This window comes from Colossoma macropomum, unplaced genomic scaffold (genome assembly GCF_904425465.1).
Source record: "Colossoma macropomum unplaced genomic scaffold, Colossoma_macropomum, whole genome shotgun sequence".
NCBI lineage: Eukaryota > Metazoa > Chordata > Actinopteri > Characiformes > Serrasalmidae > Colossoma > Colossoma macropomum.
In genome coordinates, this window is record NW_023494799.1 from 13,208,483 (window position 1) to 13,236,090 (window position 27,608).

Consider the following 27,608-nt stretch of genomic DNA (forward strand, 5'->3'; position numbering starts at 1 on the left):
TCTATGACATGATATTGTTTAAGTTAAAAAAAGACAAGAAATAACACAGAGGGAAGTTGATCGCTGGTTTTATTGCCAACACAAAGCTTAAGGGAGCTACAGAACAAGATGAGAAATATATGGTGACTGTTTTAGTAAACAGCACCTTTGAGTTTCAACTTCATAATCTTTATATTTTTAGCTTGGCTAGTGCAACACATACGAACAAAAACTTGCTGACCAAAGCTATGCTGACCATTTGTTTCGCATTGTCCTCTAGGGTGGGTACACTGTAGACCCAATTTTGAGTTCTCTTAAGCTGACCTAAGAGAATCTACTCAAACCCATGTTTCTGACACTGAAAAATGGCATTCTGAGTCAATGAGCATTTCATTCATGAGCCATTTCTTTTAAACACAACAAACTAATGTGGAGGTCAGTGTTATTTTAATGTTGTTATCAAGCACTACAATTGCATTATCAATATCTGAAACATAACTTTAAGAGCAAAAGCCTTTTGTTTACTTTTTAGTGGGAGTTGGGGACCTCATAAACCTGGGTGGGGTGGGGGACTTGGCACTTCTTGGTGGGGTTGGGGATTTTGGAGCTGGGGTAGGGGACTTTACGGATGGAGGAGGTGTAGGGGTTGGAGATTTAACAGATGGGGGTGGAGCGGGCGTTGGGGCCTTCACGGATGGTGCAGGAGTTTGAGGTTTGGATGGTGGTGCGTGTGAAGCGGGTATTGGGGTAGGTCTAGCCATCTGTCCCAGTTTGGGTTCAGGGATCTGCTCGCCTTGCTTGTAGACGCTGACGGTGATCTCCACAAACTCACCACCATACTTGTTGCGCACATTGATGCTGTACTTGCCGGAGTCCTCCACAGTGACATTCTTGATGGTCAGGCTGGCGAACTTGCCACTCTCAAAGGAGATCTGATTGTGGTCATCAGACACAACTTCCTGCTCATTCTTAAACCAGGTAACCTCTGGCTTAGGGTCACCCCACACTGTGCATGTCAAACTCAGGGTCTGCAAAGGTGAGAGGTCACAATAAAGTTGATATGGTGGGGGGGGGTATGTGCACCAACTGAATTAATACAATAATGAATATGATAAACGATTACTATTTCTCATGAATGCAGTTGATAGGGATATAAGTCAACTAATTGCAACTCACCACAGAAGTGGTATAATTTAGGTGTGGGCTTAGTTTTCATTTGTTGTAAGAAACATTCTAACAAAGATTAGCCCATGATAATATTACCTTATACTCCATAATGGTCACAACATCTGGCAGTCCACCCACTACTCTGCCACGGTCTACAGAAGATAAGGAGAAAAGACATTTTGGCAAATGTATACACGTTCCAGTGCCATGTACTATAAGTAGTAACTACTCAAAGCCATCAACAGTAAACTAGATCAAAAACTGCTACATTCAGCTGAATATAATGACTAGAACTGCATCATCAAGGAGCCGAGTCAGACTGTCTTAAAGTACATTATTACTGCAGACTAAGCATTTTCTTTTGTTGTCAGTCTACATCATACTCACTCTTCTCAGCAAATGCAGCAGCCCTGAAAAAAAGAAAAACAGTTCATTAGCAAAAACACTGGTGAGGTAATCATGATTAGACAATTGAAAATGTATCATATTTATATGCATGACGATTTGTCTTACTTGAGTCTTTGGAATTCTGCATAGGCATCATTGTATGCTGTAGAAAACAATGATAACCAGGAATAAATGGATGTTTCTTCAGTGCATTATACATTGCATTAAGTCTAATATTTAAGCAAGTGTAATGAAGGAGTAATGTGGCAGAATCATAAGTATTCACCTGAATGTACTGGATCATAAGACTAAATTATAAAAGAAAGCAAGTTAGAAGCATCTATTTAAAATGCAGCAGTTTCTTGCCTTGTCCAGAGAGGTCAAAGCTACGTGTGTGGGAAGTTTTGCCATCGTGGATCTCAATGCTGTAATGACCCTTCTCCTTATCAGTGGGCTCACAGATCTGCATCCAGGCCATCTCAGAGGTGCCTCCAATTCTCATCTTTTCTGAGGAGGCGATCTTACTCTCCCTAAAACCAAGAATAACAATTGCCTTTTTTATATTTAAATCCATGTAATGACTATCACTCAGTTTCTCTGTATGACTCAACTGTTAAGACTGCTCTAAACCAATATAATTTTTCATGGGGGTGCACAATGATATCGGAATCAAATTGGTTTTGATAGATATTTGCTTATAAAAATCATCATTGGACATATATATTATATATTGACTGTTATATAGTATATATTCATTATTTAGATTTTTTTTATGATGTATTTATGGTATGCTGGAAGGGCAGAATGTTTACGTGGTACTGGGCTACTGTGTTAGAATATGTGCATTTTACATACATTACTGCATGACTGCATGCTAATCCAGGTAGATTTAGTCCCAATTTCTACATTTTATAAATATTTGTACTGGCATCAGTACTGGGGTCAGTAGATATGTTGTGCATGGAAAGTACCGGATATTGGTACCAACACAAAATTTGTCTATAAACCAAATACAGATTCAATAATGCCATGAGGATGACACTGCCGTATGCAGTATTATTCATATAACGTTCGCTTGTTGACACTGGTAGATTAACTGGAAGAAGCAAGGGCATACTTGTGAAACCAGCTGGTCTTCATCTCTTCTGTGTAGTACTTCATGTAGCACTGCAGCCTGATGCCCTCTGGAGTGCACTGCAACATCAGTTCAGAAGCAGAAGAGCCTGCAACAAGCACAAAGTGTTCAGAAGCCAGACTCAGTTATCCAGTGTATCTCCCATTCTCAACATTCATACCATTTCAGTGCACATCTGAGCACTGCATAATGGTCACTAATGGGTTCTGTTACCCATGCATTTACAGCAAATAGAAATATACATACAACACAAACACATTAAGTTAAAGTTAAGTTAAAAATATAAAATATAAGCTATACAAGTTAGTGAACTGTGGTGGAAAAAAATCTGTAAAATTCACCCTTTAGGATAATGGCAGATGAATGAGTAAAAGCTATTGGACACATTCTGGGCCAACAGAACTGCCTGATTCTGCTATTACCACAGATGCTGCGGTTATAGAACTTCTAATATTCTTTCACTTGACAGGAAAAAACAGTTAACATACCAGCAATGTGGGCAATGGCATTGACAATATCCTCAAATACTGCAAAGCAAAGAGAGAAGCAATTAAATACCGTGTCCTTGGCAATATGACAGACAATGGCCAGTGATTAAAAAAAACTGACGTAAATACATTACCTTGGCCAGAAATGTCATAAACAGATGTATCTTTTCCACGATCATCAGCTAGTACAGCTTTATACACTCCCTGGTCTTTTCTGGAGAACTTTTTAACAGATCAAATGCATGAGTCAAGAAGCAACTTTCAGTTCAAAGTTAACATACTTGAAATATTCTACATTAAGGAATGTTTCTTTTTCGGTTCCATTTGCATCACTAAAAATACATACCAGGGGGATAGGAAGAGCACAGGTTCCAGACATCGGGTTAGGTGCAACATCAAGGGTAATTTCTTCATCATCTTTAAACCATGCAAATGTGGTCTCTTTCTTCACATTGGCCAACTACAAAGCAAACACATGAACAGCAGCTTTATGTCCGTTTTCTGGTTTACCAAAGTATGTCAGACAGATGTTGTCAGTAAATGTATTTCTAACACAAAAAGGATATAGAGTTGTGTTATATGTTGTTGTTCTACATGGTTACGTACAAATGAATGGTAAATTGCCTAAGATACGCGTTATTTAATGTAGAAAAACAATGATACAAAAGTTTGGAAATACAATTCAAAAGTTTGACATCTCTGTTTTCAATAGAAGAAAAAAGAGCTGTTATAGATAAATGAATGAAATGGCTCTTTCGTGATGAATAAAGACTGACTGGGGTCTTTTATGACAGAATTCAACCAATTAGTAGGAAACTCAGAACACCTTGTATTTGAAATATTGAGATCAAATCTTAAGCAGATAATATAATTACAATATATATTTAGCATTCAGTAACATTTTGGTGTTCCTCATAAACCTTTTTTGCAATATTATATTTCAATCACACACACACACACACACACACACACACACACACACACACACACACACACATCTTCTATGCCGCTTATCCCTCTGGGTCACGGGTGGAGCTGGATCTATCCCAGCAGTCATTGGGCGGAAGGCAGGATACATCCTGGACAGGTTGCCAGTCCATCACAGGGCAGACAAACAGACATATACATTCACACGCACACTCACATCTAGGGGCAATTTAGCATATCCAATTGGCCTGACTGCATGTCTTTGGACTGTGGGAGGAAACCGGAGAAAACCCACGCAGACACGGGGAGAACATGCAAACTCTACACAGAAAGAACCCTGGCCGCCCGGCCAGGAACATATTTCAAGCAATACTGAATAAAATATTTTAAAATATTTTCTGGTGTCTAGCTTATAGTATTTCATTTTACATTGTAGTTAAAACTGAATAAAATAAAAGCCTTTTGAATGCTAGTGTACATTGTCTAAAGACAGGGTTCCTACTTACTTTGCAAACAAGCATAACTGTGCAGTCTTCATCCACATGGAAGGTCAAATATTCTGAGAAATGAGGGCCTAGGCAAAATAAATCATTTCAACATGGTCAAAATAGACCATACACAAGACAATGTCAGAACTAAATCAAATTACATTCAAAGAAGTCATTATGCATGTTTGACAATTTATGATCTACACTTTATGGACAAAAGTATTGGGACATACCTCTTACTCAATTATTCAGGTGTTTTATTCTCTCCCATTGCCACAGGTGTAAAAAATAAGGCACGTAGCCATGCAGTCTGCCTTTACAAACATTTGTGAAAGAATGGGTGGTTCTAAAGAGCTCACTGAATTTAAGAGTGGTACTGTACTAGGATGCAACATGACAGTTTGCAAAATTTCTTCACTCCTAGAAATTCCACAATCAACTGTGAGCGGTATTATTGAAAAGTGGAAGTGTTTAGGAACAACAGCAACTCAGCCACGAAGTGGCAGACCACATAAAGTTACAGAGCAGGATGCATCATGCATAAAAGTCGCCAATGCTCTGCTGACTCAATAACTGCAGAGCTCCAAACCTCCTTTGGCATTAACATCAGCACCAAAAAAGTCCACTGGGAGCCACGTGGCATGGGTTTCCATGGCCAAGCAGGTGAATGCAAGCCTTATATCGCCAATGCTGAGCATCGGATGGAGTGGTGTAAGGCACACCACTACTGGCCCCTTAGTTCCAGTGAAGGGAAATCTGAATGCTTCAGCATACCAATACATTTTAGACAATTGTATGCTTCCAACTTTGGGAAACAGTTTAGGCAAGGCCCTTTTCTGGTTCAGGATGACTGGGCCCCAATGCACAACGCAAGATCCATAAGGCTTGTTAAAAGACTTAACTGGCCCGCACCGAAGCCTGATATCAACCGCACTAGAATGCACTAGAATGGAGATCACGAGCCATGTCCTCTCATCCAACATCAGTGTTTGACCTTACAAACGCTCTTCTGGATGAATGCACAATAATTCCCAGACACACTCCAAAATATTGTAGAAAGCTTCCCCAAAGAGTGGAAGCTGTTATAGCTGCAAAGGGGGGACCAACTCCATATTAATGCCTATGGATTTAGAGTGGGATGTCATAAAAGCTTCTGTACAAGTAATGTGTAGGTGTCCCAGTACATTTGTCCATATGGTGTACGTTATATGAATATTATGTAACATTATATAACATTATATAACTTTGTGTTATGTGACCACCATTACATGGTAGCACACAGCATTACAGATCTATTCTTTCTAACCTTGTTTCCTGATGTGTTCCTTTCTCTGGAATTCAGCCTCTTTCAGTACAGCCTTGAAGACTGAAACCAAACAAAGAAAAGCTGTAGTCATTCAGTGAAACCTGCAAGGACATTTAGATAACATGGTTTATCACCAAAGCTTCAGTGACAGCCAATCAACGTGTTAAAACAAGCTCTCACCATCTCCCACAAGCACCAGGGAGCTTTGATTCTTGGCCTTTCCATCATGGATCTGAAGGGTGTATGTGCCCTCATTGGCCCTGGTGAAGTGCTCAATGGTCATCTGAATGAGTCCTGTGGAAGTATCGTGGCTGATCTTATGACCCTAAACACATACACACAAGACATTGCATCAAAGATCTGCTTTGTGGTAGTAATGGCTATTTAACACCAGAGGTTGAATTTGAACAGACAGTTAAGATGAGGTCATTGAACTTTACCTCACCGCTGGTGACCTCCTTATCATTAACAATGAATCTGTAGGATGCAGCAGAAGACATCTTCTGGACCTGCAGCCAGAAACGCACATGGCCCTTCTCCAAAACCTCATAGTTCAGCTCTGTCTTCAGGGGAACAACTAAAATTGAAAAGAACAAAGTCATTTTTACAAAACAAGAACGCATACAAACCAGACAGAAGTTAAAAAGTTCAAAACAGTCGGAAGTGCTTACTTGGATGTCTGATATTGTAGCTGAGTTCAAGCATTTTGTTGAGCTCTAAAAACAAAGAAAAAAACAAATGTGCACTGAACGAAAAGTTGAGCCATGCCATTTGAAAGGAAAAACATAATACTGAAAAGAGTGTTACAAACGAGGACAAACCAAAGTGGACAAACCATACCCTCCTCAGTGATAGTGTGACTGGAAGATACTCCATCTGTGTCAGACACAGCCACGGAGTAGATGCCCAAATCTTCCTTCTCTGGGTTAACAAATGTCAGCCTGGAGCTGGAGGCAACACAATCACAATGTGGTGGTTAAGATCACACTTTCGTTTCAAGACTTTAATGCACTTTATGCCTTAGACACAGTTGTTGCAGATGACATCAAAAGCATGCTGTAAATGTATATTCACTATTTTTATTTATTTATTTATTTAAGCATCATACAGATAAAAAATGTTCATATACTTTATGTGTATAATTAATTTTTTTCAAGATGGGTCCCAGTATTTGTCATGTTTGAGAAAAAATTTGGAATTTCAGCCTTGAACACCACAGAATGTAAACTAAATTAGTAATTCCGTGTGTAATTAACTATATAACTAAGTTTGCAATTCTATATAATTAATTATGTCATTGTATATAATTACTATAGCACAATAACCTCTAAGGGTTAACACAGTTTGACATGTCCAAGCATCCACAGATAAAAGGCAAGATACCGTCTTCCCACAGCTGAGACAGACGCTCTGTTGGATTCAGTGATTTCTTTGTAGGACTTTGACCAAGTAAACTTTGAGTGCTCAGAAACCTCAGAAGCCTCAAAGGACAGGAAAATATCTCCAGTTTCCTCATCCACACCACACTCAATCTCCTTGATACCTTAGAAAAGATTACAGAAGGCAAATTAATCGATTAACATTGAACTGGTCTTTCAAACATAAAAAAAACAGGAGCTTATTTTTATCATAAAATGCAAAGATGACAACCTAAAGATAAAAGATGGAATAATAAAAACACATATAACATACCAATAAAGTGTTACAGCAGCATGTAAGCAGTATAAGTTACCTGGCAGAGCCTTTGCACACACAGCGTCAGATACATCTGAGGCCTTTCCTTTCCCTGCTAGATTCACAGCACGTACTTTAAACACATACCAAGCTCCAGTCTCCAGACCAGATATCTACAGAACAAAATACAGTGTCAATCTCCAGGCAATTTATTGATACATAATAATTACAACTAGAAATATGGAATGTAGATGCTGCAAAATGATCCTCATTACCTTCAGGTAACGATGCTTCACAGGCTCGGCATTCACCGTGACAAAATCAGACGATCCCTTCTTGGCCATTTCCACAAAGTAACCAGTGACGGGGCTGGCACCAGAGTACACGGGAGCCCTCCACTGCAGCAGGAGAGAGTGGTCCCGCACCTCCCAGAAACTGAGGTCATATGTTGGGCCTAAAGGCATGAAACAGTAGGAGCACACATGTTTGTACTTGTAGTGAGAACTAGTTTCTTCTAATGAGGAAATTAATCATTTGATTAAATCGTTTCAACTTGATTGTTGTTCAGGACTGAACTTTTCGAGGTGTGGAAAAAAAAAATGAAGTTTCCTGAAGCAAGTTTCCTGAAAAGGCATGGAAACTGTAACAGAGGCACTGGTGGAGACACTAAATACTGAAAAATATATTGAGTTGTTGCTGCTTCTGTTAAATATGTTACCTGCTTTTTTCCTAATGCTGAAAATGAATAACTGGAAAGGAAATAAATGGATGGTGGTCTGTCTTTTGCACAGTACTGTGCATATGTTTTCTCGCAACTTTTATTAAATGTGTCTTCTGATGTATTTATATGTTGTAAAGCTTGTCTACACAGTATGTGCATGCATTGTTTCAACCAATGTTCTCCTTGAGGCCACAGGCACTCACCTGGCTCAGGCATGGTCCATTCCTCGCAGGCAAAGGCCTTACTGGGTTCAGATGGCAGACCAACACCAGCTAGATTGCCAGCCTGGACCTTAAACTCGTAGAACACTCCAGCAGTCAGGTTCTCCACCTATGTACAAAAAGCCGACAGAAGGTTAGAGAAGTACAAATCTCACATTTAGTATAGTCTAAAGTTTTGCAACAAATAAATCACCTACAGAATGAACTGAATTGACTTCTGAAAGTTTAAATAAAAGCACACAGTGTTTAAGCCATAAAGCTTACCTTATATACCCTGCTAGTGGCAGGACTGTGGCTGACCTCTTTCCAGTTGAGAGAACCTGCTTCACGTTTGTCCACATAATAAGAGGTGATCCTCGTTCCTCCAGTGTTTTTAGGGCGTTTCCAAGCCAGGGTCATGGAGGATCCATCACAGCTTAGCAGAGTGATGCCATATGGGGCAGAAGGAGCAGCTGGAGAGCACAGAACCACAGTCTTAGCTTACTGAGGAATAGGAACAGTACATTCTTTTGATGTGGAACTTGTACAAGTAGCCTGGGTCACAACAAAATGTATAATAACAACATTATGATTCAGTGACTGTAGCCGAAACATACAAGCATCGATTTTAAGTTGGCCACAGTTAGTACAGTTTGATGCCACACTTTAAACTTTCATTGTGAATATTGAATTATGTTGGTTTGTAGATGATAATAAAAAGGAGGAAAGGTGGGTTACTGAAGTGGGAAACATGGAACAATACACTGGAGAGTGTGTTAAGTTGTGCCATTTAGGAAAACATACTACACATACATACCATAATCGACTCCTCCCTCTGTATGAGACAACACAAGGATATATCTTTACATCCACATCATGAATAGCACTCTATTTTTAAAGAATTGCAATTGATTAGGAACCTGAATTAGAATGTCAGATTAGAGGTGAGCGATATGGATATAGCGATAACATCAAGCTACTTGAAGATGTTTTCATAATACACAATAATTATCACAAATAACCCAAGTTCTTTGCTATTTTACGTTGAGGAACATTATTCCTAAATTGTTTTTGCCCACACAGTCTTACAGTTACTGACCTGTTGCCTATTAACCTAATTAGTTGTGAGATGTTTCATCAGGTGTTTTTTAGCATTACACTTTACCAGTCTTTTGTTGCCCCTTTCCCAGGTTTTTTGAAACATGTTGCTGGTGTCAAATTAAAAATGGGCAAATATTTTCAAAGAACAATAAAATATCTCAGTTTCAACATTGATGTGTTGTGTTTGTACTGTTTTCAATGAAATATAGGGTTTAAATGGTTTGCACATCATTGCATTCTTTTTTTTATTTACATTCTGCACAGCATCACAATTTTTTGGAAATGCAGTAGTATTCAATTTGGTACAGACAAAAACTCAGTAGTGCCACATTAAAAAATACTGTCAATGATTTTTGTTTAACATTTCAGATATAGGACTGTATTAAAATTAAGTTAAATACGATTATTTATGCTTTCTCTGTAATGAAACATGCATTTGGTCAGTGTTTTTAAATTACCGACAATTTCCACAACAAGCTGCAAGGTAATTTATGATTATAAAGATAAATATTTTCATTCTGCCTACCCTTATATCAGCCCATCTGGAATAATGTTGAAACAAGGGTCAATATTGATCATGTTGGCACTACACATCACTCAAATACTGATACAAAAAAGGTTATTTTAACCCCTTTTCTGCAGGCCCCCTAGTGATATTTTGACTTAATATGATCGTATAAACCGCGACCGGATAAGCGGTTTAGATGATGGATGGAAGGATGGAAGATTGTATAAAAAATTTTCCCCCATAACTCAGATTAACAAGGACACTGTTGCTCTGTGTGTGAAAAATTGGTAGTTTTGTTACGCAACCTCACTGAAACCTTTGTTTTACCTTTGTTGTAACTGTAATAGCAGCTTCTCCAAACATCTGTTTGAAAAACATTTTCCAATCAAGCATGACCAGCTCAAAAAGCAGGTATGACCAGGAACACTATGGATTTTAGCAGCCATCCTCATTTAACACATCTCATTCAACTAAATTAAATAATTACTTGAATTAAATAATTACCAAGGACTTTATGTGCTGAACTTGAAACTCCTAAAAAAAGGACTAAACATCTTTCAACCTAAGTTTGTTTACTTACTGAGAGCAGCATCAATGAAGAGGGGAGCAGACTCCTGAGACTCCTCACTCAGGCCATAGGCATTCACTGCCTGGACACGGAAAATATACGTTTCACCAGGAGCAAGGCCGTGGACCACAAACCTGTCCAGACAGAGGCAGGGTTAATGTTGAGTTCTTTGGACACTGAGACACCTTAACCTTCAAGCATTAAAAACCAGCTGAGCCTGCTACAGTGAAAAAAAGCTTTGACTTGATAACATAAATCTAAATCTGTACATATATGATCATATTACCTGGTGTGCTTATAGGGTCTGTGATTACAGGGGCTCCAGACTTTGGAGCCAAAAACACAGCAATCCACATAGTAGCCCATAAGGTTGCTTGGGTTTTTGGGGGAATCCCACTGCACAAATGCAGAGGTTTTGGTGTTTCTGGAAGCTATCACCTGGCCTGGAGCCGAGGGAACTCCTGCACACAAGCAAAGCATTCTTTAGGACTTGGAGATTTACATGCAGAAAACTGGACACATACAAATTCCACAAAAGCAAAAGAATATCAAACATTTTTACTTTGATGGTAAGATTTTTTTTTCTTTGTATTTTTTTTCTTGCATGACTTACCTTTTACTCCAAAGGAATAATGGTACATGACATGCTGAATAACAGGTTTTAAAGCAAAAGCAATGATGTGCAGTCAATGACAAACATTTTCAGGGGGTGACCATAGAGGTTTAGGAAAAAACTGTGACTATGAATATCTGTGTGTTGTTGTCATCCTCACAAGGTAAAGGAATTTTATGCTTAATGTGTCTGTCAGGCAACAAAATACCATATTAGTTAATTACAGGTGACATTGCTATGTGGTCTCAGAATTATCTCTGTAGAGTGAGTAATGCTCTAGTGCTCTGACATTCTTCCTCTCCACAACCAAAGAGGAAATCTTAGTGATGATGTTATTGTAATCCATTCATGACCCATACATACCAATGCTTGGAACAGTGGCTGAAAAATATGGCACGTTACATGTTTATCAAAGAAGCTTTCGAAGTTTTAGTACATAACATCGTCAGGACAAAAGAGTTTGCTTAGGATCTCAGAGTAGTTAAAATGGCTGGGTTTTCTGCATTCACATCATGAGTAAATTTCTACATCATTTCCATGTCGCTAGAGTACACACTAGTCAAAACTGAAAATTTTGAAAAATGCAGTGTTATTCCCGATATTCAGTATAACCAGTACAAAACCTGCTTACCATAAGGATCCACTTTCTGGATGAGATCTGAGGGCTCTGATGGTTCGCTTGGGCCGTACTTGTTGACTGCGATAATGCGGAAACGATATGCTTTCTTGCCGTCCAGGTCATAAATGGTGTAACGGGGCGAACGGATCTGCACACCTGTGTTGACTCTCTGCCACAAATTACTGTTGCCCTCTGACTGAGAGGCAGGCCCGAGACAGCCAGAGCGAAGAGTAGGTCAGGAAAAAGGAGGATTATTCTTGCAGACTCTCAGCCCTCTAAACCACTTTAACCACACTCTATTCCAGATTAGGTTAGTGAAACTGGCTACAATTAATATGTGATAAAGGGTGATTCACTCAGACTCAAATTCAAACTATATAGTGCATTTGCAAATGTGTTTTTAATGACAAACATTTTGATTTCCCTCAAAGCATCATAATATTAAGATCACATTACTTGTCAAAGGGTTAAAAGTGGTATCTTACAGGTCCTACTATCACATGATAATCTTTTAGGTGACACTGGTTAGTTCTTTATTTGATTCTAGTTCAATGAAACACACTCACTGGCCACCTTTGTCAGGTCCACTTACCATACAAGAGCACTGTATGGGTCTACAACTACAAACTGCAGTCTGTTTTTCTGCTTAGTTTGTTAGACTTTACCCCATTCCTCAGTGGTCAGGACCCCCACAGGACCACCACTGAGCAAGTCTCCACACTGCAGTGAAACTGATGTCCACTGAAGTCCACACCAGAGTTTGTTTTTTCATGACACTGTAGCTTTTCTTGGTTTCACACTGCACTGGCTAAAGTGCAGCTAATTACACACCTGGGTGCTTATTGGTCAGAAAGTTTAGTACACAAGTCTCTGTTAATCTCACATTTGCCATCGTGAAAATAGAAAAATAGAAAATATAGATGCTTAATGCTTAACCATTGTGTATCACAATCAAAATTAAATTTAAATTCAAACTGACAATGTAAGCAATCATAAAGTAAAGAAATCAAGTACAGTTTATTTTTATCCTCAATTTTCATGCAACATAATGAGAAGGATATTATGTTTATTTCAAGATTATATGTGAGGGATACACATAGATTTTATACAATAATAGACTAGTGAAGATGACAAAATGCTTGTATCCTCAGCAAATTTTTGACCCATAAACATCTCCATGTATAGTTTGGTGCACTTTAGTCATTGCAGAACCAAACCCCATTAAACAAAAAGTTACAAAAACCCAGACTCTGGTGAGGACTTTAGCATACAAAGTAGATGGCATGGTATATGATAAGTGCACAATGAGTGCAGATAAAAGGTACAATACATGGCCACAAGTATGTGGACACCCCTCCTAATTATAGTTCAGGAGTTTCAGCCACACCTGCTGCTAACAGGTATGTAAAAAAAAAGCACAGTGGTAGTAGAAAGGGTTGTACTGAAGAGCTCAGTGGCCTTAAACATGGCACTGTCACAACATGCTACCTTTTCCACAAGTCAGCTTGCAAAATTTCTCCATTACTAGATCTGCCCTGGTCAATCCTAAGTGCTATTATTGTGAAACAGAAGCGCCTTGGAACAACAAAAACTCAGCCAAGAAGAGTTATAAACTGCCGCTGGAAGCAGCATCAGCACTAGGACTGTGCGTTGGGAGCTTCATGAAATGGGCTTCCATGGCTGAGCAGCTGCACAAAACCCTAAGATCATTCCTTGATTATTATCAAGTGGACTGAATAGGCATAAATTCCTACAAACTCGCTCCAAAATCTTGTGGAAAGCCTTCCCAGAAGAGGGGAGGCTGATATAGCTGCAAAGGTATGGCCAACTCCATATTAATGCTCATGGTATTAGAATGGAATGTCAAAGAACTCATATAGGTGATGGTGACGGTCAGGTGTCCACATACCTTTGGCCACTTAGTGTAGGTGTACCTAATATAGCGGCCAGTGAATGTGCATTACGTACTTCACTCTTCTAATGTTATAGAATGAAAAGTTAAATATCCAGTGCACAGACATAAGCCCCACACACCTTCTCGATGAGGTACCACAGAGGTGCCCGTCCCCGGAGGCTGGGCGGTTTCCAGCTCAAAACGACATATGTTCGATTTATTTCTGAAGCATGCACTTCAGTTGGGGGCTCCAGCAATGTAACATACACTACATAAGGACACATCAGGAATTTATTTAAAAATACAAGTTCATTTTACACACATCTTTATTCTACAATATGTACATTACTATGAGACAAGGTGAACATTTGGCAAGAATTACTACTAAATAAATACATTTTCTACTACTACTAAACTGAAAGCTTTAGGCTTCTGTATTGGAAATGGCTGTACAGCAGACGTACAGCAAAACCATTTGATTACAAAGACTGAAGCTAAAGATAAAACGTTACAGCAAAATAACTGGTGAATATACATGACCAACATGCAAGTTGACATATTTTAAGAATCAGTAGTTTAAACAAAATATGATATCTGAAACTATCAACAAACATTCACCTTGCCACAATCTTGTTTAAAAATGGGTAGCCATATGATTGCACTGTAACACAATTTTAGGAAAGCATTAATGATGAGGATTAAAGTTTTAGGAAGTGAGTCAACTAAAGGGTCACCTTCTATTAACAAAGACTTGGTAGTCTTCATAGTGGGAACACTGTTGTTAGTTAGAAAATCTGATGTTTAGCTGTAAAAAAACAAACTAAAGTCCTGAAAGTTACAATCATTAGACCAGCCAAGACCTACTGATAAAAATAACACTTTGCAAACTGTATTTGCAGAAATCTTTTCTTCAAATGCTTCTTTGATAAGTGAGTTGAGTGGGTAGAAATAGTTCCTCTAGTATGTTTCATAGAAGGGCTGTGGATTCAGTGAAACAATGTGTATGCATTTCATCAGTGTACTGTTAAATTAACATAACGAAGAAGATATGTCTTGCTATAATAAATAGCGGTCTATGGATCAGCAGTGACCTGCGGCATGGTTGCAATAGGTTCTGACTGTTCTTTATGCTATACAGAAAAGATTATGTGTGTTAAATTAATGAATTTAAAAGAGTGTTACATAATGTTATTCATGTGTTTTAATGTACATGCAGGCCGGCTGATGAAGAGGATAGAAAGATATGATATTAGTTCGTCTGTGGGGATGAGTTAGTTGACATCAATAGCATATAGTACCTCCTTGCAGTTCCTCCTGTCGAACCACAATATCATATTTCCCCTCGATTTTAATCACTGTTGTAACAATAAAGATAATCTGTAACTTCCATATATCAATCTGGCTAGACAAATAACTATCATAATGTTATCATAACTATATATGAGTGCAATTTATTATTTCTGCATGCACATACAAAAGTACTGGATATGATGTGATGGATTTGTGTGAAATACATATTCTCAAATCATTATAATGCCACTCCATATCACAAACAGCTCACAAAATAATAAAACACAATATTTTTCTGTGTATTTATCTAAGCCATGTAACTAACTCATGTCTAACTAGGATGCATGAGTGTTGCCTGTCTGCTGCTACATCAGCAATTCTGTTTGGAATTGTGAGGAGAACAACACTGTAGTTCCGACCATACACTTTGGTTGATTGTTATATATGATAACAGGACATTTTTTCATCATACCTTTGTTGTTTGGTTGGCCACAGTTGTTAATTGTTCATCAAACTTTAACAAATACAATGTTAAGAAAGATCATGTGGAAATAACTGTCTTTTTTATTTAGAGAAAGAGTTTGACGTATGGTTGAATTGCCCCAAAGACAACGTTTCCAATTTGTGGTGTGATATATCTACTTTTTTGGCAGAAGAAATTGCCAATATTGAAAACATATATTATTAATATTTAGAGCTGTTCTGCTTTACTTTTTCTTTACTTGGCAAAACTGTTATATAAAAGCAATAAAAAATTCAAACAAAAAGTGTTGTGTGTTATTCGCAATACAATACGCCATCACTTGTTCTATTGCTTAAATATGCCTGTTCATCCATAATGACTTACAGCCTAATCATGTTACTGAGGTATGTAACACAGCATTAGAAGCTTTGCCCAAATGCTCTTTGTTCTGTCCCAAGCAGGGTAGCAAACCTCAGTCTGCAGGGCGGAGCACAACAGTGTCACCCACTACACCCGAATAACTACAAGCTAAAGATTTAAAGAATTTATTTACTTAATACTTGTTGAGGTGTGTGTTCAATAGAAATGACGATGGAAACATTACGTCACTTTGTCGTCAGGTAATAGCTCTGCCCTTCACCCAGAGTCCAAGTTCCCTGCCCAGGCAAGCACATCATGCTGTACCAATAAGCATCCCTGAGCAAGACTCCTAATGCTGCATTAGCTTACCCCTGTAATATGATTGGACTGGAAGCTGTTCCGGATAAGAGCGTCTGCTAAATGCCTAAGAAAAATTTTCTGAAAAATTTAGATTTTATTGACAGCCTAATGTTAAATAAACATACAAATCGTTGGTTAAACAAATGAAAAAACAGCTGCTGAGAAAACGCTAAAATCTTAACTCATCATATTGCCTTAATATTTAATGACTAAAAAAGCAGCAGCTGAGAAAATAATGCATCATAATACATTAATATATGTGCCTTAATACTGAGTTCACTCAGCATTTTTTTTTGTTTTTTTGTTTTTTTCAGTATGCGTTTGTTTCAGTCCTTCTCTAAAAAGGCAGTGAGATGGATAAATTAAGGATGGATCAAATGAAAGAGGTGTTGTTGAGCCCTACCTTCCACATCGCTTTCCACCTCTGCAGCAGTCACTCCAGTGGACATTCTGGAGGGCAGGCTGATGCCTGCACTGTTCACAGCCCGGACCCGGAAGTGGTAGGAGGCCCCCTCGGTAAGCCCATGCACAGGGAGTTTGCACACTTTAACTGGAGAGTCATTGCACTGGACCCAGTCTTTAGTTCCAGACTTGCGCCTTGCGAGGTTAATGGGAAATTCGGTATATTAGCATAAGAAAACCTTATATCTCTGTAACAGTTAATTTACAGCAGAAGGAAAAAACGTTCTTACTTTTCATGTATACAACTGTAACAAGATTTAATTCAGTTCAAAGTAATTTTGGAGCATTGGGATTAATCCATTCATCATGAAATGGTCTAAATATAAAATGAAAAACTGAGAAAAAATGGAGTTAGAAGTTTTTTTTTATGACAGCTACAATATGTACTTAAAGCAGCTCTTGGCATTGTATAAAGCTGCTGGTTCAATAGGCAACTGGCATTTTGATTTGACAGCAGTTAAAGGTCATTGGATTAGTCAGAGCGTGCTAACCTGTCCACAAAGTAACCAGTGATAAGAGGTTCATTAGTAGTGTTGGGAGGTTTCCAGGAGACCAGGACGTAATCCTTATTGACATCAGAGACTGTGACATCCATAGGAGCTCCAGGGGCCCCAACCGCTGAGGGAGCAGCATCTGGTGAACACATGGTGCACACAAATGCTTACTTTATCTTAATGGAGACACTACAGATCATACAGCATATCATGAATAAGACTATGGAACTGGATTGGGGTTAGGGATATACAAAATGTGTACTTTTGAGTTCAGTTCCCTAAAATGTCTCAATGTGCAAATAGGAAACTGTGGATGAGTGGATGAGTGAAAAATGACTGACTTGTATCTGAAACATGCAAAATAGAATGGCTGATGCTGTTGCTTGGAAATCAAAGCAAAAAAATGTGACTTCTACGTCCAAATTGACAATCAATTATGACATTTTATGTCTTATGTCTTTGCTTTATTCATCTTCAACATAATGAACAGTATTTATATTTGTGCCTCCAGAAGGCAAGTATAATGAATTAGACATCTTTAACAAACCTTTGACAAACAGGTAAGCACTGTGCTCAGTGGTTCCATCCTTGGTCCAGATGCGGAGGGTGTACAGACCCTCATCATCCTTATTTAGGTGAGGAAAAGTGAGCTTGGCAGCACCACCACCAACAGACATCTCAACCCATCTGGATGGCTTCAGCAGGGTATCTGCATACACATACACACATTTAGAGTTCTACTGTTTCTCTTACAGGATGTAAAGAACAAAGACAATTATAGAAAGTTATAGAAAGTTCAACACATTCAAGCACATAAAATTAGCCTCTTACCATCTCTATACCACAAAGCCTCTGGTGGCAGGTTAGGAAGGTCAGGCACCACAACCATGGTGGAAACCAAGGTCAATGACTCGCCCTCAGTGCCAAATGTCACTCCAAACCTATCCAGGAGGGTCACCTCCAACTTGCTACGATGGATACCACTCAGCAAGGGCACTACACGGAGGCACATACAAATACAGCTTATATTCCACCATTTTATTCCTCAAGTTTCTTCTTCATACTACTGAGGAGTTTTTCCTGCCAATATTACCTTTTAGCTAATTAGGAGCCTGGACTATTAGATTTCTGTATAGGTACTTCCTGACAATGTCTGAAAAAATAAAACTGAATAGTAGAGAGTCAGTGTTTCTCTGTGTCATAACCAAAGTTCTACCATCGAAGCAATGCATTTAATCATACTGTATTATGATGAGCTTAATAAATGACAAGAATGCAATACATTTGGTGAGGGTAAACAGACATGGTGTATGATGTGCCTTTTTGTGTTTAATAGAACGTACTGTCTCTACAGAGAAAACTTGGCATCAGCTGTTACCACCACATAGTTTCCAGGGCTCATGAAGCCACTGTGACTGAGACAGGGTTTCATAAGCCTATGATCTCAAGTAAGGTCCTTTAGACCTGAGCCCTACCCAGAGCCTTTCACCCTTTTCTCACCTTGGCCTGGCAGATGAGCGCTCTCTCCTGCTCCGGCTGGTCCTGAAAGAAATAACAACCCAAGTTATCACAAACAGTGACTCAACATAAATAAGATGGAAAGGACATAAACTTACTTCTCACACACACTGTGGCTTTAGAGGTGACCTTTCCCTCAGGGTTGGTAGCCACAGCACTATACACACCAGAATCTGCTACTGAGCATCTAAAGAACAAAACATTAAATACCTATTAAATTAACTAACAAAGCACACACATTATGACAAAAGCAGGGCTTTATACAGTTGAAAAAGTAGTATGTTGATGTTTAATTAAAATGTATCTTTTCCACATTGGTAAGATATTATTACAACAACACAACTGACCATGTGCAAAATTATGTCTGACATTCCTCTCAGTTAATCGTCTGTAAATGCTACGTCCTCCATCAGGTGAAGAAAAAGTGCGTAGTGAGAACATGCTGTTAAGTAAATTATAGTCAGGATGATTAGGTCAGGCAATGATGGAAAGGTGTTGCTGAGAAGCATATCAAGCCTGACACACTGTACGATCTATATGATCTATATGAACTATATGAGCATCAGGAAAGGTGGAGTTGTTTTTATTTAAATCCTGAAGCTAAACAGTAAGTTTTGGATTAAAGACCCCAATCATAGCATTCATCATAGCTTTAAGGTGAGCTAAACTTTAAAAAGATCAGTTTTTTTAACAAGTTCATTAGCTTCATTCATTAGCTTAATAAATCAGTCAGACTGGACAGTGCTCACATATGTGTAAAAGAATCATGTGTAAAGTCATTCTTCGAACATATTAAACATGTCTGCACTGAACACTGAGTGAAGACAGTTTATTTTTGAATAATAAATATTTAAAACGTACTCCTTTAAGTGCTTCTAGCTTTTTTAGTCTGTCAGCACTAGGGCTAAGGAAGAACTGGAACAAAAACTGACACAAGATTATCGCAGCGTCATATGCTCACGTGTAGAACCGTGAATGTTAAAAGTTGACACTGAAAAAAAGTTGATGCCGTACAACAATAATTGCACGTTGGCCTAGCAAACTACTGGGTGTTTTAGTAAGTGATTAGTAGATGTACCAGATAAATTGCCAATGAGTGAAGGCCAAGGAATGAGGACTGCCCCCATCTAATGCTGAAGTGTTAGCTCAGTGGCTCATCTACCGATTTAACCCACAGCGGCTAAAAAATTTTTTTTTTGCTTATGAACGACTGAGACAATCTATTTTTTTATTAAAAAAAGTATATAAATGTACTCCTCTGTCTGCTTCCTTTCTGCTGCTAAACGTGTTGTACACATGTTGCGCCCTATTAAACAGAGGATCGACAAAGAAATGTTACGGCAAGCCTCAAACTAAAAACTGAGTGCCATTTAAGGATGAAAACAGTATGAAAAAAAGTTCCTCTATGGCCTAACTAAATGAAACGTTAGGCCTTACCGCTCTACAGATGAGCGTCAACTTTGTATATAAGCAAACCTCAGTGTAAGTGAGATTAATCTTAATGCATCAACTATTTTTGTTACACTGGGTAGCCTGAGCTTTTGCAAATGGTCAATTACTGCCAAAAGTAAACCGAAAGAAAAAAACTGATGATGTAATATATTTTATTAATCTGAAAATTATATAAACATTGGAATCAAGTACATTGAATGCATCATGTTTTTCACTGTACCTATCCTATAAAGCTGAACGAAATATTCATGTGTTTGGAGAATAATCAAAATGTTAACATTCTATTTAAAAACGTACTGCAACATATGGTATACTCATTCAGGTCAATGCTGGTACTGCATCTAAGTTAGTTTAGAGATATCCTCATGGGTCTTCTTTTTAGATATCACTCAATTTATCACTGGCAATGTAATGAACACCTGCTAGAACAAAATTTTTGGAAGCAGATTTGTGTTCTGATAAGCACTGATAAACACTGGACCAAACAGTGGCTAAAACAGACTGCATTATATATATACATATATATATATATATATATATATATATATATATTATCTGTCTGTATACTCTCTTCTTTGAGCACGCAGGTCATCTCTGTCATAACACTTTGCAGAGAATAATATTATTAAAGTACGTGACAGAAATTATTTTCCATAATCCTTACACCTCTCCAGTAAGGTCCCACAGTGTTAACAGAATGTTGCCTAGGTGCAAGAGAAAAACACAGTACAGAACATGATCTCTTAATGCTGGAGCACATTGGACTCGGAGAGAGATCTAAGAAATGCAGTGCTGGTCTTGAAGGAGAGGCCAGGGAGTGAGAATAGAAGGAAGAAATGTGACCTTCAGCCTGCATGAACTATTTTAAAGCCTCTCAAGCAGTTTGAGACCAAAAACGAACAGTTCCTCATGTACTGGACAGCTCTTCCTACACTTTCAAGTTACCCTTGCTCTTTCAAAAAGGTTTAGAGGAACCCAAAAAGTCTCTTTGAAACTGAATGAGTTCTGATTTGTTTTTAGAGCTTTATGGTTAATGATCTGGATGGTGGGAGTCTCTTGCTACTGTAATGGTAGTGCTGGTGGGACTCAGATGGCAGGCATTCCAGCATCAAATGACACAGAGCTCAGCAGTACGGCACGAACAGCTGAGGCGTCTTGGAGATGAGGGCAGGCCCTTTCTGAGACCAAATAGGAAACTCTCACTGCCACCACGACGCCATTCACTCTCACTGACTAATGCAGAAATGACTTTATAAACTATGGCTGCTTACTGATCTAATGTCAACATTTTTTTGTGTGAGTGCCATAATCACAACGTGCTGTGGTCACAAAACATCCATGAAAAATACTGGAGGGTTTGACTACTTTAGACATTCGGTGTGAGTAGCACTAATAGCTCTGAATGATTTCATGTGATTTTAATCTGTTTAGATCATTTTGGGGATTTGCCATATTGATCAACAGGAGGAGCTTAAGTTACCTGGGACTTAGTTCAGCTATTTGGTACAAGTTGCACTGTTAAGATTAATTTCATGTGATTTAATCTGTATCTCATTTTTGGGATTTGCCAATGTGAGGTCAAAGTTTGGTTACTGAAATTCTACTCAATAGGAGGAGTTTATGAACACAACGCTCAAAGTTGTTGCCAAAGGGCATTAAAATATTTGAGTTATTTCAGGTGTGAATTGCAGTAATGGTTGAGTTGCAGTAAGGGTTGAGAACTATTTCATGCAATTTAATCTTGCCACTTGCCATTTTGGTCAACAGGAAACAAATTTTCTTATTTACAATTTTGGTCAATAGAAGGATTTTATAAACATAATATTTAAGGATGTTAAAAGGGGGCATTTTAAGTTACTTCAGAGTTACTTTGTTACTTAAACTTCCATACCTGCTAATAATCAGACCATGTACTCCATATTTTTTCTCAATTTTGTACTTTCCAGGTGCACTCAGAGGGTCAATGGGAACATTATTCTTATACCTGCAAATGGATAAAAGAAATATTTAGATTACAAGAACCACATGAATAGGTTACTGAGCATATATATTAATAGAGTATCACTATAATTCATTTTTAATAATGTATAAAGTATTCTTGAAAAAGTATTTAATTATTAACTAGTTATACTTGGAATTTCAATATGACATCACAATATAACTGCACTGCAACTAAAAAGAAACTTAAGATCATGACATGAGGTTTGAAAAAGGATGATGTAACTGAATCAAGCTCAAACCATTTGACGATGGGGATGGGGGCGCCAGACACAGTGCAGAGGAGTTTAACTGGAGTCTTCTCCCACACAGTGTGAGACCTCAGACCTACCAGGAATTCTGGGACTTTGGGTGTGTCAGTATGATACTCCCTCCTCACTGACATCCTCTCCCTCACCTGAGACAGCACAATGGGGGTTAAGCAGCTTATGCAGTATGAACACTATTAGCATAAAAGAAGTATGTACAGATATTCACTGACATGGCTTTTGAGGTTCAAACATTTTAGTCAGTTTAGTCATCAACTGCTATTCTGATAAAGTTATTAAATCTTTCTCTTAGTAAAGAGATTTTCTACACTAAAAAAATAGTGCTTTGAGTTTACGTGATTCGATTGTGTAAATCGGCTAAATATGAGTAACACTTGCTGTTTTCAGTGTATTTTAGCAAGAATTGTGTTGATGTAATATAGTTTATTTATATGCAACCAATCTGAATCATTTAAATTCATTGTGAAGTGTGGAGAGACATAGTGTGGTGTAGAGAGGGTAGACTAGGAAATTCTTTATGGAGGATCAAGTGCAGGCTATAAAATGGAAGAAGAACATGGTATTCACCTCTCTTGTAATCTCAATATTCTCCACTTGTTCATGAGTGGCCACCCTCATCCTGTGCAGCTCCTGCTGCAGGGTACTCAGGTCTCTTCCAAAATGAGCAGCCATGCGCTGATACTCCTGCATTCCTTCAGGTTCCCTACATAACACACAGGTGGTCTGAATTGTGGGTGCTGGATCTGACATTTGGATATATTCAGGTCTTCCAAACCATTAGGAAAAGAGTAATAAAAATCCTTTACAATGGTACGATGGAGGAAAATGTATCAGCGTCTCACCAGACGAGTGACAGCTAAGCCTGTCACAATTATTAAATAATCACCTGCTCGCAGTTATTTAAGCTGACCTCAATACTGATGGTTAATAATAACACCTTTAGTGTTCGTTTTTCTGAGCTGGAGCTGTGTCTGTCATCAGTTGGGAGCTATCGACAGCTAGGAAGTAAGCTAGTTAATCAGCCACTTTGGCCACTTTAGGCTTATACTTTAATAAGATAATTAAGGACAATTCATTTCTTAATTGACAGCTAATATTCCCCAATCGTGACAGGCCTATGACAGCCTATTTTCACTATCGGTATCAATTCATAAATCTGTTCAAATTACTTAGGCTATGTGACATTCAACGTTAAAATAATTTATCAATCCTACCACAAGTAGCTGCCACCTATTCATAAAGTCACATTCAAGAAATCATAACAATTTAATAAACAGATAGATACAAAGCAGCAATTCTGTGACTGAAAGTCAAAACCTTCCAGTGTAGAAGGGCTATCGTTTTTACCATACAGTAGATGTGGATACTGACTCAGGTACTCCCTTACACTCTTACACATCTTAAAATAGCTCACTGAACGGTAGTGGCTACGTCAGCCCACAGAGTCTCACCTCTCCCTGAAAGCTGGCACCTTATAGGCTGGTTCCGCCATAGCCTGAGTGGCCTCGACCTGCTCCTTCTTCACTGACTTCACCGAGCTTGATTTCCTGCCCAACGGCAAATAACCATTCAGAAGAAAAGCATGCATGATGCATCTTCATGCATTAGCACACTATATGAGCAGCTAAAAGCAGGCAAACTGTCTTTAAAGCAGCTTTTATTGCAGCCATCACTGGAGGCCAATATGTGATAGTGAAGCACCGCTCTACCGAAAGATAGCTCTTTTTTTCTCTGGATTTCAACTGAGACGTTATGAAGTAGTTGATTGTGTTTTTTGTAATACATAATGATGCCAATCCCTGGACAGATTTTCCATCAGTTAGCTAGATATGTGTCTACAACCTACTTTCTAGTATCTGTTAGTACAAATTCAATGAAAGGAGAAGCAAGTATTCTTAAGCATGAAACTTATTGAAGCTTTGATAACAAACTATTTCAACTGAGAATTTGCAAAGACCGACCCAAATTCAAAACCAGTTCCTTAATAACATCATGTATGTCGCACATTATCTGTTGAGTTATGATTTGGGCAAGCAAGAAAGATCCAAGGCGATTGGGGGAAAAACTGTAAACAAAATTATGTCTCCTATTTTGTTTTCCCCATAAAACTTTATTTATTTTGTTACTTTGTTGCTGGGAAGGATTTCATAGACAGTCTTACATTTACTTACATGGTAGTCCTGAAAAAGCTGGCCACACAGACACTATTAAGCAGACAGCCATTTTGCAGTGTTAGTTTACCCTGATAGAAAAACACCAGCATAGACTACCATGGCTGGTCACCAGCAAAACCAGGATATGTTGTGTTTTGGATATTGGTGTACTGATGAGCAGCAAGGGACATTAATATGCTGGTCACTATCAAAATCAGCATATGTTGTGTTTTGGTTGCTGGCCACACTAAACTAGTACTATACCAGCATAAACCAGCTAAGACCAGCATGGAATCCATGTTGGCCCACGCTGCTTTTTCAGCAGGGTACTCAGTTTACCTGTGCATACAGTTCCTTAAAGATGAACATTTGCTTCTAGGACAGACTTTAAGAGCATTTGGTGTCACAACCGAATGGTTTCCCTTCAGATCACAATGCTGAAGAGTATTGAAGAGCTTTTTAAAAAGCATTAAGCATATAAGGCCTTTCTTTCAACAAAAGCCTGCAAGCTTATTGTCATTTGCCAAGTTAATAGACAATAAACTGAAGCATCATTAGCGAAAGCCAGAGCTGCAGGAGGTTCGTGGTTGGGCCCACTGGCCTCCTAATACATCTGCCAAGTTGGCACACTGCCTATCGGCACACTTGAGAGCATTCAGTCACACCCAGGTAATGTCCTGTACCTTGATGAGATTTGCTGGGTAACATGTTTAGAGCTGTGATATTCTTGGCTGACTTGTTTTTGTGTCTGTTGATATACCGGCATTGCCCTCGTAGGCATGGTGGGAAAACTTAAAAAGACACCCAAAGGTCACATCATGGATCAATTTGACAGAGTTAACATGTACAGTTAATGGATACTGATTTGAAGAGAAACACAGTTAACTTGGGTATCTGGATAGCACTAATGTCTTGGGTAATGCCAATGTTATTACATGTTTATTACCAAAGAGTTGATAATAGCTTTCAATAGATTTCTATTGAACTCATGAAACATAATACCATATTATCAAGAGCACTCAATAATAGCACAGATAAGATACTGTGAGTTACAATGTCAACCATGTAACAATGGAAGAACCCTTTTTGGTGTTATTTTAGAACCATTTTCAAAAAGGTTCTATATAGAACCATATACAACACATTCTCCATCAATCTAAAGAACCATTTCACCATGCCAAGAACCATATAAGCCTGAAATGGCTCTATAAAGAACTCATGGTTCTAAACAGAACAACTGCCTTTACTAAAGAACCCTTGAAGAACCATCTTTTTGAAGTGTGCACAGCCCACCCAAGGGGAAATGGCCCAGTAGCACAAAAACAGTAACGGAGGTGTGAGGAAAAGTGCAAGCGAGCCATTTGAATCCCTGACCTCTGAATTCCAGAAATAGATTAGACTATTCATGGAGAAAGTGTTTCTTGTAGATTTACACAGTTTTATCTTCACAGAAAACGTTAAAATGAAAAAGTTAAGCAGAACAGACCCTGAAACAAGGACAAAATAGGTTTTGAGAGCGATAACAATTTTCCAAGCACGCTAGCCATCTTTTCCACACAGACTGGTGAAAAAACGTGCTAACAGGAGTGCTAATCCAGTCCAAATAGAAAAATGAAGTCTTTCACACCAAACATGGACGTTTGCACCACAGAAAACCGAACATTTCTACATTTTTACAGGTCGTACTTTGATACAGGTATCAAAAACTAGTGCCCAATGGCTGAACACAAGTGGAGGGAGCTTTATTAAGCAGTTACGTTGACGGAATAATGAATATAAACTGCGACTTACCCCAAGAGAAATGAACAGCGTTGAGCGTTGGAAGACCAGCCCGAGAGCACTTGGAAGGCTCTTGCTGATGGTCACAAAAATAATGCCCTCACTTAGGGAATGCCTTCTCCCTCTTCCATCCCATGTATGGATACCCTTAAGACTATATATAGCATTTACCTCAGTTTTTAAACTCATTTTGCTCAGTTTGCCAAGGGATGAGCAGAATCAGTGCTGGGCTGATGAGGGAACATTAACATACGTTTAGGTTTTTGTGGAAACCGACAGGAAATTCAGTGAAAACAGGATTTTAAGATTTGTGGATAATGCTAACAGTAAGGTGAGAAGGCTGATGTGTAACATGTAAGATGTCTCGCCCAGGTTTCTCAGGGTAAACACTTTTCTCATATATTCCTCATTTCTGTCACAGAGTGAGTCACTGCCTATCAGCCTTTTAATCACAATTACACAACGATATCAGAAAAAATAACATTAAATAAAAACAGAGGGGGGCTTCTGGAAATATTAAGATATTTTGCTTTTTTAATAAAAATGTAATCTCCTGGAAAATACTCGTGCTTCCAGTTGTAAAGTCCTTTTTAGGGTTCCTTTGATTCACCCAGCCTCCTGCAACAGTTGCCAACGGCTATTTTTAACACGAGATAAAAGTTTCAGACACAGAGAGGGCCTGACATCCTCGCTTACAGTACAGCAGTGCCAGACGATTTATGAACAAGGTATATGAAAAAATAACAAATTGATAAACAAGACACGCTGCCTGGCGGGTCTGTATCGCAGATTACAGGGAAAAAGTCATGTGGAGTTGTCTTTGCTCTCTGTCACTGTCTTGGGAGGCAAAATCTGATAGGGGAAAAAGAGGAATTGGTACTATCTCACAAGATTCAGCATCAGGTGTCTCTGCTAAGAATAAAAATAAAAAAGACAACTAGAACCATTAGGATTAAAACCTGATAGTTTGGCTTTCTAGTGGGAATTTGCTTAATGTTTTATTGATTTCCTGTAGGACCTTTCCTTTAGATCCCATTAGGAAACCATCAAATGCGTCTAGAATCAGTAGAACTCCTATTAAACCCTTAGAATCCTTTACACTGTGATATCAATTCATCAAGACAACTCGAAATAATATTAGTCACTTATGGACACCACCAGGAACCAACAGAAACTTTTAATGGTTTCTATGTTTTTTTTTCGGCAGGGATGTTATCAGAAATATTTCCAAGCCA

At 38.5% G+C, this 27,608-nt stretch overlaps 1 protein-coding gene across 2 annotated transcripts; it reads right to left on the reverse strand.

Moving 5' to 3' along the window:
- Nucleotides 1-409: 409 nt before the first annotated feature.
- LOC118818817 (myomesin-2-like) lies at nt 410-26,500 on the reverse strand. 2 transcript variants are annotated; one of them, XM_036586283.1, is made up of 34 exons: nt 26,386-26,500; nt 25,278-25,385; nt 23,893-23,988; nt 23,009-23,144; nt 22,415-22,569; nt 22,066-22,158; nt 18,821-18,909; nt 18,705-18,746; nt 18,036-18,200; nt 17,752-17,913; nt 17,202-17,343; nt 16,652-16,845; nt 10,936-11,110; nt 10,662-10,783; nt 8,758-8,945; nt 8,476-8,602; nt 7,827-8,005; nt 7,610-7,724; nt 7,261-7,420; nt 6,718-6,824; nt 6,549-6,593; nt 6,318-6,454; nt 6,058-6,202; nt 5,878-5,937; nt 4,590-4,657; nt 3,503-3,616; nt 3,291-3,378; nt 3,157-3,195; nt 2,651-2,756; nt 1,900-2,063; nt 1,660-1,696; nt 1,534-1,556; nt 1,243-1,298; nt 410-1,007 (listed from the first exon to the last, which is right to left on the reverse strand). In XM_036586283.1, exons 2-34 carry the CDS (start codon nt 25,373-25,375, stop codon nt 501-503), a joined length of 4,134 nt encoding a protein of 1,377 aa, XP_036442176.1. In that variant the 5' UTR covers nt 25,376-25,385; nt 26,386-26,500; the 3' UTR covers nt 410-500. The 2 variants fall into 2 exon arrangements, with proteins under 2 accessions (XP_036442176.1, XP_036442177.1); XM_036586284.1 differs by lacking the exon at nt 25,278-25,385.
- Nucleotides 26,501-27,608: the final 1,108 nt, after the last annotated feature.